The sequence below is a fragment of the Peromyscus leucopus genome, chromosome 17 (genome assembly GCF_004664715.2).
Source record: "Peromyscus leucopus breed LL Stock chromosome 17, UCI_PerLeu_2.1, whole genome shotgun sequence".
In the NCBI taxonomy this organism is placed as follows: domain Eukaryota; kingdom Metazoa; phylum Chordata; class Mammalia; order Rodentia; family Cricetidae; genus Peromyscus; species Peromyscus leucopus.
This window is the reverse complement of record NC_051077.1, coordinates 25,698,556-25,714,679: the sequence shown is the minus strand read 5'-3', so window position 1 is coordinate 25,714,679 and position 16,124 is coordinate 25,698,556. Positions and strand designations below refer to the sequence as shown.

Here is a 16,124-nt window from a genome sequence, read left to right as displayed (position 1 = left end):
GAAGACACGGGCTTAATGACTCAAAAGGAATGCAGTGAGGTTGCCTCAAAGACTCTTAAAACCGCACAAAGATGTAACGACCCTGACAATGTACTCAGCACACTGGGTCTCTAAGAGAAGGCTGGGTTTGAATGCGGGGGGGATTGTTTGCATCCTGCTATAATTTAGATGTTGACTGTCCCCTAGAGGTCCTTGAGCTATTGGAAGTTCCTGGGGGGCTTTAGGTCAGTAGAGATGTGCTCTTGAAGATATTTGTAAGACATCAACCTTTGCTCTCTACCTGATTCCTGATGATGAAACCTGCCTCAACACAGGATCGAAGACATGAGGTCAATTGACCATGGACATGAACCTCCAAAACTTTCTCTTAATTATCTTAGGTATTTTATCATAGTGTTGGAAGGATAACTTTATCTACTGTCCCTATGTCCTCAGAGGAAACAACAACAAAAAAGATGTCATTTCAGCTCACATCAGAACCATGGATCGTGCCAGTGATGCAAGAAAGGAGACCGATTTCCTTAAGTAAAAATAAAAAATTTTTTTAAAAAGATTTTACTTTCATTATTTCTGTAGATGTGTGTGTGGATTACATGTGCGTGAGTGCTTGTGGAGGCCAGAAGAAAATGTTGGATCCCCCTGGAGCTGTAGTCTCTCCAGCAGTTGTGGGCCCCCTTATATGGGTACTTCATCTAAACTCAAATCCTATGAAAGAACAGCAAGTGATCTTAATGGCTGAGCCATCTTTCTAGCCCCAGGAGAAACATTCATAAGACCTTGAAACACTCTGTGCTTCTGTATGGAAAATGAGCCTCATCGCCGAGGGCTTCTGTTCAGGGGGCATTCTTATACTGGGGAGGTCCTCTGAAAGGACCAAATAACAATATCACTCCTGGGGAGGTCCTCAGGGTCCTCACACCCAACACAGAAGATAGAATGTATGCCAAGGCTAATGGAGAGGGCTGGGTTAGGGACAGAGGGAAACCTGCTGGTTTCAGGGATGGCTTCTACTTGGCTACCATGTAGCTGGCGACTTCCACCCAGTATTATACACACACACACCCTCTGCAATGCCACCTGTCAGATGCTTTAAACCCTAGATGACATTTCCATCTCACAGAAAGTAGACAGGTGAGAACTGGCTGAGTCACAACATCCCTAGGACAGGGAAAGGATTTGGGTGGGGCTTTTGCGGCACATGTGTATGTTGTTTGTTTGATTTGGCTTGACACATTAAATCCTTTGTTTTCTGGATTGCTCTGTAGAGGGATATTATAGTAATTGCTGGGAGAACTCTCTGGGGCTAATCACATAACACTTGTTAAATTGTTTCCTGTGTTTCCCATGCAATGTTCTGAAGCAGGCAAATATTCTTGGCTTTCTCTTTCACTAGCCTTCTGTCACCATTGTATGATAATTTAGATTCCTGGAAACAGTAAGGTATTCAGGGGCAGGAGTTCTTTGATTCCAAGGACCAAGTTCAGGAACATGGAAGTGTTTCTCTGGGAAAGACTGTGTCATAGCCCAAAAGGTCTCCATTACTGCTAGGCTCTACACTAACCAGACTGGGTGATTTTGTTACTTTGTTAACTGACTTTCAGACTTAGGCCAGGGGTACCTTTCTAACATGTGTCCAATATCCCTGTTCAGACACAAAGTCTACATAGCATTGGGCGAGTTAATTAATCCAGTTGTGCTTTAAACACCTCCCCTCTTTGTAAAGAGCAGATAATAAAGACATCTTTTGAGTGTTTGAGAGTGTGCCTCAGTGGTAGGACATTTGCCTGGGATGTTAGAAGGCCTACATTCAGTCTCCACAGCTGCCAGAAAATAAAGGTTTTGTTTTGTTTTGCTTTTTGTTTTTTGGAGACAGGGTTTCTCTGTGTAGCTTTGCGCCTTTCCTGGAACTCACTTGGTAGTCCAGGCTGGCCTCAAACTCACAGAGATCCGCCTGCCTCTGCCTCCGGAGTGCTGGGATTAAAGGCGTGCGCCACCACCGCCCGGCGATTTTTTTTTTTTTTTTTTACATTAACAGAATGTTATAACTATAAGATTGTGGAGGCAACTCGTGTTGTGAGGTTTTACTGAGTGAATTATCTGCTCCACTTAGTAAAGCCAGCAGGACCAGTGAACAACTGGAATTTCGGAATGCAAAAAATAGTCATATGTCTTGTTATAAATACATACTTTGCAATAAATGAATCCACCAGTTGCTTTAAAAATATTTGCAAAGTAGGGTATGGCTCAATGCTGAAGATGTGAAAGACCCTAGCTTCAGTACTCAATATCATGTGTAAGCACACACACACACACACACACACACACACACACACACAGCAGTAGCTTCCATCTGTAAAAAGAAATGTGTTGCGTTCCTTTAAAAATTATACGAGTACATTCCCCTACAAATATGCTTGTATCTACTTATGTGCCATATTACTTTAAAAACTAAACACATGGGTTTTTATATTTTTAAAAGTCAAAGCTAATAGCCTATAAACTAAAATACAAATTACAGCACACTCAGGATCTAGTAAAGTACTTATTAATGTGGTCTCCACATATGAAAATCATTGCCCAAGTATTTCCCGTGGAGAAAGCCCTCCCACTGGTACAGCGTTCCCCTTGATCTGTCTGGGTGGTGGTTACATATGTCTGCTCCTTTGAGGACAGTTTGTTGAGCTGTCTACTTAGAATCTGAATTCTTTATGTCTGTTAAACTTCAATGTTGAGGAGAGGGGAAGAGAGAACAGGAACCCACCTCCTGGATAAGAGGAAATCAATGTGGCAGTTACTCAAACATTACACAGATTAACAACAGGCAGCACCCTGAAAAAAATATTCAGTGTTTGCCATCAAACTCCAGGGAACACACAAACATAGCAAATGGCAGATGCTTCTCCATGTGGGGAGCTGAGAAGCATATGTTCTGAGAGAATCGTGTGCCAGCAGCAGGAACCACAGCTTCTGTGGCAGCCCATCTTGGTTTTCCAAAGCCACCCACACTTCAAAAGACAAAGTGCCAAACCCTGTACTGAAAGGCTTCCTGGACTTTGGGTGTGTTGAATAAAAGAACAACAAAATATCACCTCCCTCCTCCTCATCCTCCTTCCCTCCCTTTTAATTCCCCCCTCCCCTTCGACAGGTTCTTTTGTAAGCCCAGGCTCGTCCTTGAACTCGCTATGTAGCTAAGGATGATGCTGAACCTTTGATCCTTCCACTTTTTCCTCCTGCGTACTGGGATGAAAGGCATGCACCACCACACCTGATTGTATATTGTGCTGGGCTAGAACCCAGACCTGCGTGCATGCTAGGCAAACACTCTATCCACTGAGATATATCCCCAGTCCTGACTTAAGTTTGCTCAGAGTTGAAGCTGACATGGTTATCTTTGTTTTGGTTCACAAGAGGACTTCAGGAAGTAAAGAGGATCCACTTACAAAACTCCAAAGAGCACTCTTAAACCCTAACCTATCAACCCATAACAGCTCCAGTGAAGTCTTCAAACCAAAACCTAATACTTTGGGAAGACACAGTAGTGCTAATCTTGGCAAAGAATGTTCATCTGCAATTTCAACATGTAATCCACCCTTACGTAGAATAATGAGCTGTTAGTCATCTTAATTGTTTGCCTTTTTCACACTTTGACACATGGCATAATACAAAGACCACACAGATGAGTCTGTGTAGCATATCCCCAAATGAAAATTTTACAGAACTTCCCATGAACACCCATTAGAAATTCTCTGACAGAGGACCCTAGCTAGCAGAGTTGTAACTATCCATCCATCCATCTATTATTTTGTCCTAGGAAGGGCTGAAGGATTGTGGGTCAGAAAAATGAGTTTGACTCCTTAATATGCTACCACAAGCCCCAGAACACTGGAATAGTCATTTTGCCCTTTTAAGTCTTTGTATCCATATTGTTTTTAAAACAAACATAATAAAATAGCTTTAATTCTTCTCCTTGGGATGTCATAGGAAATGAGATACCTGAACTGGAGGATTGGCCCTGCTAATGTATCTTGTTGCCATGGAAGAGCTATTTGAGCAGGAAGGGTAAAATATATGAGCTGTTGCTAATGCATTTATTAATGGACAGGATATAAGATCACTGGGTCATAGGCATAATTCAGTACAGACCTGCAAGGCAGATTGACTCGGGACTCAGGCAAATCTCATGAGAGCTCCTTTTCTACTCAGACACTTAAAAAGGGGCTCTGACTCTCCTGAGATGTGCTGTACGATAATAGCACCCGTAAATAGTTTGCAAGATTCCTAAACGTTGTTCAAAAGTGACCTTTGAACCTTGCGGAAGAACCTCAACCCCCGATGTTGGAGCTCCCTGAGGTCTGAGGTGGAAGGAGGCTGGGTGCTAGTCTGCAACCAAATCACAGGCTTTGCCTTGCCGGTGCACTCCTGGCACCACATGGGAGGAGAGGCTCCCCCGTGTGACCCACAGGTGTCCTGGCTCCCCTCTTAGTCCCAGATGATGAGACAGAAACTACAAGGATTAGAAACTTCAGGAACCCTACTCTGGAGTCTCAGCTCCTGGAACCCGTAAGAACAAATATGAGGTGACCTTAGCAACAACATTTCACACTGTTGCTATGGAGGTTCCAGAAGGAGCTGATCTCAGTAAGTATAGCAATGAGCAGCCAACAGTGGCACCATGGGATGGGACTCCGTGATGGTGGAGACATTCCTTCCTATGCAGTCCACTAGGAGAACATTTCAATTCCAATGTCACAACTGAGCAGTCCAACTGAGGCAGGTGTGACTGGAGAGATGAGTTTTAAGTTGCATTTAATTTTAATATGCCATTATATTTAAGTTGCTACATGTGTCAAGTGACTGCCCTTCTGGGCAGTGTAGGCATTGACCCTGTATCAGACAGTTCTGCCTGCTATGGGACTTTAAGGACTTTCTTAATCTCTCAAAACCTCCTTTCATGTCTAGAAAAGGGACTCTGGAAATTATATATATATACACATCACCTTCAAAGACTGGCATAATACTTGTACTTGGCCCTGTGCCTGAACAATGAAGACTTTTTTTTTTTGAATAGTTTACTAGATATTCTGCTTACAGTGGGAACCCCAGTTTGGAGGCAACATGGGCAGTTCAAGGAGTTCTGTTGTGCACCAAACGTGTACCTGTGAAGAGGATGTAGGTGGAGCCTGTCCTGGACTCGTCTCTTCTGCAGATGTAGCCGTTACACAGCTGCCCCCAGCAGCTGAATTCACCGGTGTCGGCGGAGGTGGCGTTGAGCAGAGTCAGTTGCCCATAGCGCTCATTCTGCTTCACACTGTAATTTAAAGAGAGGCAGGGCATCAGGGCCGCTCAGAGCCCAGTCAGGGGCCCACCGGTCATGGATTTCCGCTTTGTTGCTTCCAGATGTCAATACCTCAGTGACCTGATGTGGCCTCTCAGATGGCAAAATAATTAGAATATGTTTGCTGGGTGGAGGGAATAGTGGGGGAGGGGGGGGAAGGGGTGGGAGGGAGGAAGAAAAGCTTTTCCTAAAAGGAAATAATAAATGATAATTACACGTTTTTTCATCAGATGAAATTCTCTTTGGCCTCAGAGCTGGGGTTTCCTGAAATAAGATCATTGGGGAACCTGAGCAGCAATTCAGCCAAAAAAGCCTGGGACTGGTACTTGCTTTTTAAAAAGAAACAGGCTGAAAATACAACAACGTGAATCGAGAGCACACAGCATTAGCCCAAACCCTAAATCTCTTTCAGCAGTAAAGCATAAGCTTAGAATCTTAGCGATATTACATGATTACATGCAAAATAAAACCTGTTTTCTCTGCTGCGATGTGAGCTCTAGGTGGGGACACACCTCTGAAGAAGTCTTCAGGTCTCTTGGGCTTTTCTGGCCTTTACTCAGGCCTTGTCCTACCATTTCCGTTTTTATTTTACTCTCCTGCTTTTATCTAGCTGACTGATAAGAAGTTCTGAAAATCCCCACTTTCTTCCGGAAATACAGACATTATTACTAAACAGTAACATCTGAACAGTAACGTCAGCCAATTGTCCTGATAGCTACACCGTGACAGAATTCCAGAAGCATCATCCTCATAACGGATGCTCCCCCTGTGGCTTAGGAGGCTCAGCGTGCGATGGCCAAAATAAATGGTTTTAATCCAAGTACTCATCTCAGATCTCCAAATGCTTTACTCCTCTGGGATCCACATAGCTTTCTGATGGAGTAGGGGGCCTCCTGTGTCATCTGGAACAGTATCAGTATGAGCACAACTCTAAATTTAGCACATACAAATCACCTGGGGGTTGGGTCCTGAACATGGCCCTGCTCTAGCTCCCCGCTGCATGGCCTATTGCACCCACCAGGCCTGTGAAGAGGGGGCTGTTGACTCCTACTCCATCACCTCTCTCCTTTAAACTGGACGGAAATCTCCCCTCCCTCAGGAAGCTTCTCATTACAACAGCCTCTCAGGAACTCCCCCACTTTCTCCTAATGAAGTCCTTGGCCCCCTTGTTTTTCTGCCCCTCTGATGCTCCTGGCTTCCTGTTATGACATTGGATGCTGACAAGGACAGACGCGGTGCTGTATTTGTTTCATAGTCCCTAAGACAGAGAGGAAAAGAAAAAATCTGTGCGCAGTACACAGTGTGGATTCTTGAGATACAAGTGAATCGAAACGGGCACAGCATGCAGCATTGGCAATGGAGAGATCTGGAAATATCAGGCAGCCGGCTCCCTATTTTGCAGACAGTTTAGATCTGGAATGTCCACAGAGTCCCACGTATTATAGGCTTAGCCCCCAGCTCATGAGATTTATAGGGAATGATGGAACCCCTAAGCAGCAAGATCTAGCGGGGTTCTCCTTTCTGGTCACTGGTGCCGGAGAAGAGTGAGGCTTTTACCCTTTCTTCCGTCGATTTTATGGCTTCCTAGACACGGGTGGGGGGGGGCTTTGCCCGGCTGTGTATTGCCACTGTCTTGTATAACTATGAGTGCTGGGATGTGCCACCGCGAGACCAGAGCGATGGGGTCCAACAACCGTGAGCTCAAAGTTAAAAAACTGCGAGCCAAAATAATAACCCTTTCTCTTTGGTATTGTCAGAGTAACAAACTCAACGGCAGACTAGAACACCGAGACTCAGGAAGTGACACCCCTGAGACACACAGCAGGGCACCAGCTGAACAAGTCACCGTAAGTTACTTACAGACTTAGCATGTCGTAATTAGATAATAAAATGCGTACCAAGCATTTCATGCAACTCTCCCTGCTCAGTGTATCATTCCAATTATTTCTAATTACATGTAATTGTAGGTTCAGGCCAGCTATTGTGAATACTGCTACAGCCAACAGCAAACAACGCCCACCAAGCTCTGGAGAGTGTTAGCGCAGCAAATAAAAAACAGTGGGCTTTAAGGAGATTGCATGAGAACTCAAGCGTTAAAATTCACAACCATGGCCGGGGCACTGGTGGCGCACGCCTTTAATCCCAGCACTCGGGAGGCAGAGGCAGGCGGGTCTTTGCGAGTTCGAGGCCAGCCTGGTCTACAGAGCGAGACCCAGGAAAGGCACAAAACTACACAGAGAAACCCTGTCTTAAAAAACCAAAAATAAATAAATAAATTAATTAATTAATTTCACAACCATGAAAAGACTCGGGAATGACCAGCCAGGTTCTCACAATAAAAATGACATTCTCAAAGGGTGGGTTGAAGGTAGCTTTGAAGAGGAGGTAAGACAAGCTTGTATAGGTGCCATAGGAGGGCAGTAGGGACCTGGGGGGACAGCAGGCAAAATGTGCTTGCTCTGGGAACATCAAAGCACACCAGGATGGCTGAGGGCTTGCTCTGACACATTCACTACGTGATCCTCGTGTGCAGTGAGTGGAAAGAAGGTAACAGTACCTTGGAGATTTCATCCCTTGTTTGCAGAATGAGACAGAGTGGGTTGTGGGAGTCACAGGCACGTGGTTTAAAGCAGTGACATGGTGCATGGCCATCTACTAAAGCAGTGGGAAGCAACCTTCACTCCGGGGAATGGGAAGTGATAGGGCCACCATCGTCAGGGCATGAGCAGACAGAACCAGAATGGGAAGGGTGGAAAGAAAGGAGAGAATCTGAGGTATTAAAGCTGTTCCTACAATGAAGAGGTGGCGAGGCATGGGCATTAGGAGAATATGGAAATCCATGAAAGAGGCAGGGATTTGCAACTGGCTGGATAAGAGGCCAAAATGGAATGTGTCAGAAATGGCCTCACAACCTGAATCGCAGTGTTAGAAAGGATTGGAAACTAGAACTTATGATTGAAACCATTAAGGGAGATACCCCCCATCTATCTCTAGCCTTTCATACACATACCACCTAGGTGTACACACACACACACACACACACACACACACACACACACACACACAGGATAAGAAACAGCAAAGGACTCATCATAAAGGTCTTAAGAGAAAACTTCAAAGGGAATAGGTCAGATGTCTTTAAGGGAGTCTGTTAAGCATTAATACACATACAACTTGGCAGTATGAACAACTTGGGCAACCATCAAAAGGTTTCATTTCAGGGGCTGGCAAGATGGTTTAGCGATTAGTGTACTTGTTTCTTTTGCCGAAGACCCAGCTACAGTTCCCACCACCCACATGGCAGCTCACAACCGTCTGGATTCCAATTACAGGGGATCCAGTGTCCTCTTCTGACCTCTGCAGGCATCAGATACACACGATGTGTGTGTGTGTGTGTGTGTGTGTGTGTGTGTGTGTGTGTGTGTATGCAAAACACTTGTACACATACAACAAACAAACAAAAACAGGTTGATTTCAGAGGATACAAAAATGGCAAAGGGAAAAGAAAATGGAAGTGTCCTCAGGAGACCTGGACACACGTGACATTTGGATACACAAGCTCTGCAAAACTCAGAACCAGCTAAAATACTGAGTACCTTCTCTGGGCCCAGCCCCTGTTTACATGGGAATTAGAGAAACGGAGCTCAGCAGGCACATAAAACCTAACCCTAGAGGTTAACCCGGCCGCCACCATGATCGGAGCGCTGTATCTTTAGCAGACTGGGGGTGGAAGGAAGGAAATGCCCTGGAAAACATTTCTGCATATTTCCACCCCCTCTTTTATGCAGACCTCATAAAACAGGAAACAAATTGTTTAAAAGGATTACAGTTCAAATGCCTGGATTTAAAATGTCTAGATCTACTGGTAGTCCTACACAGTCCGGAGAGTTAGGATATGGCCAGATCCGCTGGGTGCTGGGCATGTGTCACGATGGGGGAAAAGCACAGCTGAGTCCTGTAGAACCCTAAGTGCAGATGCTCCACCCAGAGGCCCTTCTTTTCCTCTCTTGGAACCACCAAACAACTCCGGTGGAGTGGAAAGGAGGGGACGGGAGGTGAGTTAAAAACAATTGTCATGGCCGGGCGGTGGTGGCGCACGCCTTTAATCCCAGCACTCGGGAGGCAGAGCCAAGTGGATCTCTGTGAGTTCGAGGCCAGCCTGGGCTACCAAGTGAATTCCAGGAAAGGTGCAAAGCTACACAGAGAAACCCTGTCTCCAAAAAGCAAAAACCAAAAAAAAAAAAAAAAAAAATTGTCACAACAAAAGTACCATTAAATGATGGAACAAGAGCATCTGAATGAACTCGGCTGGGGCAGCTCTGAGTATCCAAACACATCATCTTATTTTGGGTCCTTTACTTCCAAACTGACACTTCTGACATTCTGACCTAGAGAGTAATGGGAAAGGCCAGGATTCAAGGAGCACTAGTTCAACGTTTAAAACTTTCTGAGGGAACATTCATTCAATGTTTATGACTTCTTCGTGTGTGTGTGTGTGTGTGTGTGTGTGTGTGTGTGTGTGTGTGTGTGTGTGTTTCTGTTCCTGCTAGTGGAGGTCTGATGTTTCCTGCATTTGGTTCAGCTTACTCTCTTTTAGAGTGCTCCCAGTCATGGATATGAGCACAAAGAAAAGAGCTGGCACCTCGCAAAGATAGGGACCATGGTGCTACTCACCTGAGGCAGTGACCAGACAACAATGGTGACTCCTTTCCCCTAGATGCTACAAGTCACAGGCAAGGAGTAAGCTGTGGTTTATAAGATAGTTGTGTTCAGTGGTTCCGTAAGTGCTTATGGCTGTTAACTAAACTGGAGACACTAGAGTGGAGATGAGGATGCAGAGGTCACTAGAGTGGAGATGAAGGATGCAGAGGTCACTAGAGTGGAGATGAAGGATGCAGAGGTCACTAGAGTGGAGATGAAGGATGCAGAGGTCACTAGAGTGGAGATGAAGGATGCAGAGGTCACTAGAGTGGAGATGAAGGATGCAGAGGTCACTAGAGTGGAGATGAAGGATGCAGAGGTCACTAGAGTGGAGATGAAGGATGCAGAGGTCACTAGAGTGGAGATGAAGGATGCAGAGGTCACTAGAGTGGAGATGAAGGATGCAGAGGTCACTAGAGTGGAGATGAAGGATGCAGGGTCACTAGAGTGGAGATGAAGGATGCAGAGGTCACTAGAGTGGAGATGAAGGATGCAGAGGTCACTAGAGTGGAGATGAAGGATGCAGAGGTCACTAGAGTGGAGATGAAGGATGCAGAGGTCACTAGAGTGGAGATGAAGGATGCAGGGGTCACTAGAGTGGAGATGAAGGATGCAGAGGTCACTAGAGTGGAGATGAAGGATGCAGGGGTCACTAGAGTGGAGATGAAGGATGCAGGGGTCACTAGAGTGGAGATGAAGGATGCAGAGGTCACTAGAGTGGAGATGAAGGAAGGATGCAGGGGTCACTAGAGTAGAGATGAAGAATGCAGAGGACACTAGAGGAGTAGAGACAAAGGATGCAAAGATTCTAGAGAATACTTTCACTCAACTTCTGTACAGTGAGTACCAAGGGAGTTTAGAGGAGGGTAGCCAGCAAAACCCTCAAGACCTGAGGGTCTTAGGAGCAGACAAAGATGCTAACTAGTCCAATCGGGGACCAGGCACCAGGCATTCAAAGGAAGGTCATGTCCTGAGAGGAGAAAAAGGGAGGATGAGTGCTCAACAGGCGAGGGAAGCATGACTGGGGACACCAGTGGCTGCTTTGTGAAAGAGGCCATGTTCTGAGAAACCATCATGAGCCACGGAGCCACACTGACCAGATTCAAAGTCTGGCCCCACAGTGACCTTAGGACTTCTGAGCTCGATTTCCCCCTTCCACGTGCTGTCTACACCGGCCCCCTGCAGATCTGTAGTGAGAGCAGTTATTAATAGCTAACACCTATGGGACCCTGGGCACTGCACTGTGCTCTTTAGATGAGTCGCAGACAGTGGAGCCTCAGCTCAGAGGACAACCTGGAGCACCCTAGACTGAACCATCATGAGGCTCCAGGCTCCTTTTAATCCTCACAACTGCATTCGCATGAAGGTGCTAATATTTCCTCTTACTGATGAGAACCCTGGAAGTTGGAGAACCGGCCCCTGCTCAAGTCCTTCAGCTGGTCCATCATAAGTGAAAGATGTGGATTTTGTCCTGCCAAAACAAATCAAACTGACACAAATCTGACCAAGAAATGGCACCTTTAACTCGCGTGTAAAACCTGCTAAATGTGGCCACACCCCACTCCACAAAACCACACTCCCATACAGGGCAAGCAAAACCTTGAGTGATCTGATGAAATCAACTTATTAGTAGAAATGAAGAGAAACAAGCCCCCCCCACCCCCATTCTCCTGAACTCCACTCTAGTGACCTCTGTACTCAAGAAACTCTGGGGAGCTGTGGGGTTGGTGGGTAAATGCCCCATAACCATCTAGTAACTAATTAAAGGCAACTAACTAAAGGAAAACCATCAGTTGTTAAGTATCTACTACATATATGAGAATGCCCGAGGTGTGGTGATTAAACCAATTAGAAGGGGGCGGTCTGGCCTAAAGGGCTTTATGCACTACCTGGAGGGTGGGGACTGGAGAGGGGGTGAAAAGTGGATGCTTCTGGGATCCAGGCCAGCTAGCTTTCTGCCTCTAGCAGCTAGCAGAGTTACTGAGCGAGACCTGTGAGCTGGAGCAGATCTGCTGCTTGTGCAGGCTGTGACGCACGCCCACCTCCCAGGGAAGGAACGTCGAGGCCCCAGGGTGGTCTCTGGGATGGAGCGCCTGGCCATGCTGCTGCTGGTAATCGCTGCCTACCTGGTGCCATTCAGTGGCCAAGAATGTGGCAGTGGGAATTTTCTCTCTGTGACAATGGATACTGTATCCCTGCAGCCTGGAGGTGTGATGGGATAAAAGACTGTTTGGATGACACAGACAAAACTGGCTATCCTCCTGGTTCCTGCAGATGCGGCTTTTTCCCGTGAACTACTGAGCAGACCTGCATCCCCCACTCCTGGGTGTGTGACCAGAACCAGGACTGTTCAGATGGCGCGGATGAACATCAGAATTGCCCTGGGACCGCATGCTCAAGTCGGCAGATGACATGCTCCAATGGTCAGTGTATTCCGAGCGAATACAGGAGCGACCACGTGAACGACTGCTCCGATGGATCTGATGAGAGAAACCGCGATTACCCAACATGTGATCAACTCACTTGTGCCAGTGGAGCCTGTTAAAACCCGAGTCAGAAGTGTGATCAGAAACCTGATAGCAGAGACTCTTCCGATGGAGCTAACTGCACTGCGTTCACACGAGGAATTTGAATGTCGCAGTGGAGAGCGCATCCTTCGTGTCTGTGTCTGTGACCACGACAATGACCGCGAAGACAGCAGCGATGAACACAGTTGCCGTGAGGGTATTTCCTTAGACTGAGTCATGTGATAAGGGGCACTTCTTCCTCGCCCATGTACTAACAGACCGCATTTTTTCCCTCAAAGAAGTCTCTGTGTGATGGCAGATGAAGCCAAAAGATAATGGAAGGACCATCAGCAACTTTGCCTCTACTGAGATCCCTGGAGGAACCCAGGTCAAGCAATACTAACAAGGCTGCAGCAATAGTCCTTCCATTTTTTTTTTTTGAAATTAATTTAACATCTATTGAAGAGAAGTGGGTAAAAAAAGAAAGAAAAAGAAAGAAAGAGAGTTGTCACAGTTATGGTCTCTCTTCATAGCAATAGAAACCTGGAGACAGAGGACATGATGCAGTTTGGTTCATCATTTACTTATGCAATATTAGAAAAGTCGAGCAGCCTCTCAGTTACCATCTATGGAAAAACGGGAAGGTGTCCACTTTGAATCAGTGCTACTAAGTAAGATTACATATACAGATATAAAAAAATAGCAGCTGGCAAATAATAAACATTAAAGACTGTTATGAGTGTGAGGGAACTTGGGAGGGTTGGAGGGAGGACAGGGAATGGAAAAGGATGAAATTATGTTTTAATTAAAATACGTTATTTAAAAAATAAACAAGAATAAAGCTTTAGTGGTGTTTGGTCGGCTGGGCACTCTGGAGAGTCCTTTACCTCCCCTGCCTTGGTTTTGATGAAGCCCTATGAGGCAGACGTCATCCTGTGCTGTAGGTGAAGAGCCCAAGGTCAGAGCGGTGAGGCCACTACCTGAAGGTCATTCAGCCAGAGGTGGAACAGCAGGATAATAGGAAGCTCCATTTAAATCACTTTCCAGGGCCACTCAGCTGTCCAAACTCAGACTTTCAGCCTTGGACACTATTTTTAAGATGGCATAAAACCAAAATCAAAAGATACAATTAAACACCCGCATTCAACACTCACATCAAGAATTAATTGGCTGCTTTCTACCGCATGCAAAGAACGTGCCAAGTGTCAGTGCAGATAAAGACTCGTGTGTGCTTGCTAGGCTGCCTTTCAAGCATTTGCAGAGGGCCTGTGTTTACTCTGGGTCTCAGTTTAAGAATGAGTCAGAAAAGAATTACTCTGTGATATGCCTGGAATGGTGTCATATGAACGGAGCTCAAATTCTTGGAAACAGACAGCTGGGGAGAACATGCTGAAGCTGTCTGTCTGCCACAGTTGCTTTCTTTTTTTTTTTTTAAAGGAAGAAAGAAGTTATGTGCATGAAAACTCAACAGAGAACCAACTATGCAGACTAAGGAACTTCAAGAGAAAACACAGTTCTAACATCAGAAATCGGTTCAGGAGAGGGCTGGTAAAGTGCTCGCTTGGCTTGCAGCCTCAAGGATTCATGTTCATCCCCAGAACCCAGGTTTACAAAACCAACCAACCACCACAAAACCAAGCTGGCTGTGGTACAGGAAGTAGGAATCCCAGCAGTAGGAAGGTGGAGGCGGAAGGACAGACGGATCTCTGGGGGCTGACTTTGGTGAGGTCCAAGCCAGGAAAAGATTCTTTCTCAAAAAAAGTCAAGATGAAGGTGAATTACTCCTGAAAACAATGCCTGAGGTAGCCCTCTTGCTTACACACATACACACTTTCAGTCTCTTACACTCACATACACACACACTCACACTCACACTGCTTACACGCACATATACACTCCCACTTTTTTACACTCCCACACACATATACACTCACACCATTTACACACACATACATACTCCCACTCTCTTACACTCACATACATACATACACACTTACACTGCTTACACACACATACATACACACTCCCACTCTTACATTCACACATTCACACTCTCATACCCACATCCTCTCACACATAAAATCATGTTGAAATGTTTCAATCTGTTATTTATCATCTATTCATCTTTAACCTTTTAATCCATAATTACCTATTATGTATCTGTCAATCATATATCTATCCATCCACATGTCATCTATCTCCATGTCTGGAACAATTCCAAACTCTTGCTGTGTGTAGCTAGTTTTCCTGCCTGGCCCACAGTAAGGACAAATTTCTGTCACCTGCCAGTCCCACAGCCACTCAGACCCAACCAAGTAAACACAGAGACTTATATTGCTTACAAACTGTATGGCCATGGCAGGCTTCTTGCTAACTGTTCTTTTAGCTTAAATTAATCCATTTCCATAAATCTATACCTTGCCATGTGGCTCTTGGCTTACTGGCATCTTCACATGCTGCTTGTCATGGTGGCGGCTGGCATGGACTCCTTCCGCCTTCCTGTTCTTTCAATTCTCCTCTCTATTAGTCCCGCCTATACTTCCTGCCTAGCCACTGGCCAATCAATGTTTTATTTATTGACCAATTAGAGCAACTTGACCACCCCACAGCAGTTGTGTAACTACAATATTTCTGTTCCAACAATGGGCTATGGTAATGTGTGTGAAATGTGACATTGGGTTTTCTGCTACAGTAACTTATGCCTGAGGCTGTCTGTTACTGAGAAATGACACGAGAGGACAGAGTGTGAGACATCTCCTGGGTCTCTTTGTGTCTCTCTCTGTCTCTCGATGTCTGTCTGTCTTATCTCTTGCTCCCAAGTCCTCTCCATGGCCAGACCCTGAGCACCATTCCAGGATGTTCACCTGCCACTCTGCTAGCCTACTTTATCACTGTTCTCTTTGCCTCTCTAGCCAGCATACCCTTTGTCTCCAAAACCAAACCCAGACCTCCTAGGATAATGCCTTAAAAATGCATGTAGCTTAACACTGGAAGGTGATGTTAACATAGGAAGAGACATCAGCACTGCCTTCATAGGAACCACCTCCAACTATAATAGTCAAAAAGGGTTAAGTTTAGCTAACCCTTCTGTGATATCACCCTGTAACACATGATACAAAAGTTAATTTATAAAGGTGTGTAAACATTTGCATACATGTAAAAGGAAACCTGTAAAGTCCTATACTATAGAGTAACAGTGACTATTTGGACTTTCAGCGGCCCCTTCAAGCTTTTCTGTAGCTTTAAAGTTGGTGTTTACATCTTTGAGTCTCTTTGTGTCCCAGGCTGTCCTCTCACTGGATATGAACCTGAGAGCTACCTTGAATTTCAGAGCTGCCTCTACTTCTGGAATGCTTAGGATTATAGCATGGACCACCATGCCTTGTTTTATGCAGTGCTAAGGATGGAACCCTGGGCTTTATGTACATCAGGTAAACACTCTCTCCACAGAGTGACATATCCCGGCAACTAAGTTCATAAATCAAATGAGCATGTGCTGATGCGTACTAAGAAAAACTACCAGAAAAGCAGGATGAGTTAAACCTTACAAAACCTTTGAGCCAATGCTCTATAGACATTAT

General features: G+C 45.4%; 1 protein-coding gene across 1 annotated transcript in view; it reads right to left on the bottom strand.

Annotated features, from left to right (window-relative positions):
- The window catches only part of Pdgfrl (platelet derived growth factor receptor like), a 64,792-nt gene that overhangs the window by 6,483 nt on the left and 42,185 nt on the right, over positions 1-16,124 (bottom strand). Inside the window, exon 3 of the mRNA XM_028872353.2 lies at positions 5,157-5,308. Within this exon, the coding sequence (XP_028728186.1) occupies positions 5,157-5,308 (152 nt within the window). The remainder of the gene's footprint in view (positions 1-5,156; positions 5,309-16,124) is intronic.